We start from the raw sequence: 4,654 nt of genomic DNA, 5'->3' as shown, positions 1-4,654 counted from the left end.
GTAAACCTTTAAGAATAAGTACCACATGTGACTCAGAATTCAATAGCTTGCTCTACTACTTTCTATGGAACCAAATCAAATCACTTTCTTGGAAACATATTATGTCCTCCAAGGCACATAAACAAATTCACTTTTCTGAGAGATCACTCAGATTTTCTGTCCTCCATAGTTACAATTAGTATTTCAACAGAATAAACTTTTCCACTTTAGGGATTCCTTATTACTCAGGCGTGACAAAATCCAAAAACATCATGAATAGGTATTTGCTAGATACGCTTATCAGCTGAAGTCACTGGGGCCATCTAATCAATATGAACAGGGTAACTCTCATGTTAAAGAACACTCTCTGGATAACTCAGAAACAACCAATATCTGCAATGGATTCTGTCATAATATGAATTTGGAGAGGGGTATGAAGGTGGGGTATGGCAACAGTTAATCTTGCCTCTTGGTAAAGGACTGTGTAAGTCAGACAGATTTAAAGTTTAAAAATAATTGTGCCATTAGAGGAGAAAGGAAACTAACATTCATAGAGTACTATTGTGTATTGGCCCCTTTTCAATCCCTCATTTAATCTATTTTTTTTTTTTTTGAGGTTTTTGCTATAGGGCGCATGTGTTTGCCAGAAAGACAGAGAGAGACAGCGACAGAAAGCGAGAAATCACTCCCCAAGGGGGATGGCCACGCCACAATCCCTTCTCCTCCATTCTCCTCTCGGGATCTTGGGCACGCACACACATGCACCTGGTGTGAGCTTAAGCCACCGAGTCTGGGACTTGAACCGCAGTCAACTACATGGGAGTCCAGCAACATAGCCATTACACCAACTGCTGGTCTCACCAATCCTTCATTTAATCTATACTACTGTCTTTGTTATTTCCCTTTTACAGATGAGTAAACGAAAAGCTACAAATGAGTGAAAAGAATGTTTGAGAAGGTTAGTAACCTGACAGGGTCATACAAATAAAAAATGGCAGAATTAGGTTTTGAACTCAGGTTTGTTTACCTTTAAAAACGAAGAGCTTAACTTCCATGCATTAATGTTCCTTTTCATATTATTTGCCCATGATTAAAGAGAGAGGGGAGAGCAGATATAGGATATAAATTTAAATCTTTGACTGTAGGTCCAGTGACTTTCCTATCCTCTTTGAGTCTGAAATAGATCCAGATGTTAGGGCAGGCACAGACCACTGTGTATTTGGAAGGACAGGCTGTTCATATCCTTGCATTCGACTCAATTCTAAGGCAGCTATGAATGTCAGTGTTCCCTTCTCTGTGCAATGTTGTCCTTATCCTTCTCATATGCACTTCTATGATGCCTTAATTTGTGAGTCAAGTTTTGAATATAAATGTCTCATTTCCCTTTCCAAACAGTTTTTCAGGCTGTTCATAACTAGCAAAGAGTACAAACACATACATACATGGCAAGATTGAAAGACAAGCTAACTATGGAAAGAAGACTTTTGTCTTTTTTGGTTTTAAGTTTTGTTGGAGGTTGCAAGCACTCACTAGAGACAGGGAGAGAGAAAGAGGGAAAAAGCACTCCCCAGTGGAGGACAGTCATGCCACAATATCATCTCCATTTCTTAATCCTCTTTTGGGATTTTGGGCACACACACAAATGTACCCTGTGCATCTGTCAAACTTCTGAGTCTGGGATCAAACCATATGGTCAGCCATGTGAAATCCAGTTTCCTTAATCACCAGGTCACAAAACAGGCTCAAAATGAAAATTAAAAAAAAAAAATTAGTATTTTAAAATTTATTGTCATTATTCTATTCTATTCTATTCTATTCTATTCTATTCTATTCTATTGAAGTTGATCAGAGAGAGACAGAGAGAGAAAGAAAGTGAGAAAGCAAGTTGCCAGGTCTGAGACTCGAACTGTGGTCAGCCATGTGGGAGTCTAGCTGCCTTAACCACCATGCCACCTGCTGGTCCCTAAAATGAAGATTTTAAAATAATGCTACAAGGCATTGACATTGGCAATGTAAGTGTTCCCAGTTTTCATCTTTTTTTTGTTTGTTTGTTTTTGTTTTTTTGTCATAGGGTATGTGCATTCACCAGAGAGACAGAAAGAAGGAAAATGAGAATTACCCTCCCAGGGATAACGGCCATGCCATAATTCCATCTTCTCCCATTCTGCTCTCAGTATTTTGGGCACACATGTACCTAGTATGATTTTCAAGCCTCTGGGTCTGGGGCTTGAACCATGGTTGGCCATGCGGAAGTCCAGTGCCTCAATCACCATGCCACCTCCTCCTACACGCAGTTTCTATCTTTAAGATCCCTTTTATTTCCATTGCACATGTTCCCAACTCTTGCAGCTAATGAAGTCTTTATCTGCAAATATTCAATTTATTTCAAACATGTATTGAGGGAACCCTATGCCAAGCAAGTCACGGTGTTAAGAGTATGATATAAATCTGCTATGGTCTCTGTACTGGGCATCCCCTGAGTTCTTCTGACCATTCTTCTTATTTACCTTTATTTTATTTTATTTTAATTTTTATTTTTTTTAAGTTTAGTTTGGTATAGGGTGCATGTACTCGCTGGAGAGAGAGAAAAAGTGAGAAAGAACCCTCTAAGGGGGATGATTATGTCACAATTCCCTTTCTTCCACTCTCCTCTTGGGATTTTGGTCACGTACACACATGTGCCCAGTGTCACTGGGTCCAAACTCGAACTGTGAGATTGGGATCCAGTTAACCACCATGCCACCTGGCTGTCCTGTGTTCTTACCATTCTTGGGTAAGGGTTGATGTTGTCTCTTTTGGTTCAGCTGTTCCTGGTGTCCCAAGTGGAAAGCTCCAGCTTCCTCCTGAGAGACCACACTGAGTTGGGTCTCCATCTGCTCTCGTTGGAAGTCTGCTACCTCCCAGGGTGTTCCAAGTGGGGCTTGCTTCTCCAAGTGCATGGGACTGCTGACCTGTGAAACAGTGTTATTACCTTATTGGAAGGTAGAAGAAGAGGGGTCCAAATCAGGGCCGAATTTCCCCAAGAAAGATAACAAAGAAGAACAGAAGAAGTGAGAAGGAATGAAAATTTCATGCCATTCCCAAGAGAGTCTCTGAGGGCACTGGGTTAATAGTACTGTCCAGGAATGTGGGTATAAAAGAACAGGACATATTACTCTATAGAAGGGGAAATCTGTCTAGAGTGAAATACAGAGCTTTCTTTTTACTGTTGGGTTGTCTGAAAAGTCATGACATATTTTTTTCTGTTTTTCTATGCACAAATGCATCATGACTTTTCTGATGACCCAATAAAATAGTCTTTAGTTGAGTCCTCACATCTACTACATTCACTGAAAAATAAAAGTTATCAGAACACTATATATTCACTAGTGAACTGAAAACTTTAAGTTAATTTTAAGTTAACAGTTAACTTAATTAACAGTTAACTTAATTAAAATTAGTCCCCACATCTATCTGTATTTCCCTGACTAATACAGCAACCTCTGATAGTAAGATCTTTACCAAATACAAATCCTGTGCAAGGTGAAACTGCAAATATTGCAGATGTTGCAGGATTTCTGAGGTTAATGAAAGGGATGTTGAAGAGCATGCAAAGCCCTGAGAAATGAATATCTGACAGTTAAGCTGAAAGAGTGAAAAGGATGATGGCATTGAAAGTGCTTGAAAAACTGACTGGAGCATCAAAGGATCAGAGAGGCCCTGAGGTAAATGATAAAGTTCTTATTCTTCCTTTTTCAGGTCTACATTTCTCTTTTTCTTTCTTTCTTTCTTTCTTTCTTTCTTTCTTTCTTTCTTTCTTTCTTTCTTTCTTTCTTTTTGTAGCAAAAATAGCTCTCTTTAGGATCAAGCAGCAAAAGTCAAATCTAACCATATTGTTACCTCATATACAATTCTGTTGGGAACATTTCAAAGATTAAATACTTGGATGCACAATGTTTAGCTTCATTTGCAAGATATTTCAACCAACACCTCTCCCTATTAAATATTAAATTCTGATCCCTTTTAAGTGGATTCATTTTAGGGGGCCTTTTATTAGCAGCACTTGGCTTTCCAGAATGAGCATTTCTTCCTGCAATGCATCCTTCCCTGTCCACCTGTCTCTTCTACCCTCTTCTTTCTAAATACAAAAATTAGGAAAATCTCTCACCTGCTGTCCTCGTCTTCCAGTCTCTTTCTCCAAATGGACTACAAGGGCCACTGCCTCTTCTCCACTTTCTGGACACTGCTTCTGTGCCCAACACTGAATCTTCTCAGGCAAAATGGTGAGAAACTGCTCAATCACCAGCAGCTCAAGGATCTGTTCCTTGGAACGCATTTCTGGTTTCAGCCACCGACAGCAAAGTTCCCAGAGTTTACTGAAAGCTTCATGTGGTCCAGTCACATCCTCATAACAGAATTGCCTGAAGCATTTGCGAAAGGCCTCAGACTCAGAGCTATCCGATCCTTCCAGAATGGGTTCCGATGCCCATTCAGGGTCCTTTTCCACCTTCATTATTAAACATCCCTCAACCTCCAGGGGGGCGTCGATGTGAGGCTCCAGGGTTGTAGTAGCCATACTCCAACTTGGGAATCAACCTCGTGTCTAGATCCAACAGGGGGCCAGATAAGCCCCCCTCCAAGAGCACCCTGCTTAATGTTCTCGAAGTGAGAAAGAGGGGAGGTAAAAATGGTATTG

General features: G+C 40.2%; 1 protein-coding gene across 2 annotated transcripts in view; it reads right to left on the bottom strand.

The window, feature by feature from the left end:
- ZKSCAN2 (zinc finger with KRAB and SCAN domains 2) overlaps positions 1–4,648 on the bottom strand; it is a 20,042-nt gene extending 15,394 nt beyond the window's left edge. For both annotated transcript variants that reach the window (XM_006148285.3, XM_027771799.1), the window contains exons 1-2: positions 4,127–4,648; positions 2,744–2,930 (exon numbers count right to left, since the gene is read on the bottom strand). In XM_006148285.3, the coding sequence (XP_006148347.1) occupies positions 2,744–2,930; positions 4,127–4,534 (595 nt within the window). In that variant the 5' untranslated portion in view covers positions 4,535–4,648. The remainder of the gene's footprint in view (positions 1–2,743; positions 2,931–4,126) is intronic.
- Between the last annotated feature and the right edge of the window lie 6 nt (positions 4,649–4,654).

The sequence above is a fragment of the Tupaia chinensis genome, unplaced genomic scaffold (assembly GCF_000334495.1).
Source record: "Tupaia chinensis unplaced genomic scaffold, TupChi_1.0 Scaffold000231_2, whole genome shotgun sequence".
Classification (NCBI taxonomy): domain Eukaryota; kingdom Metazoa; phylum Chordata; class Mammalia; order Scandentia; family Tupaiidae; genus Tupaia; species Tupaia belangeri.
This window is presented reverse-complemented; position numbering and strand designations above follow the sequence as displayed.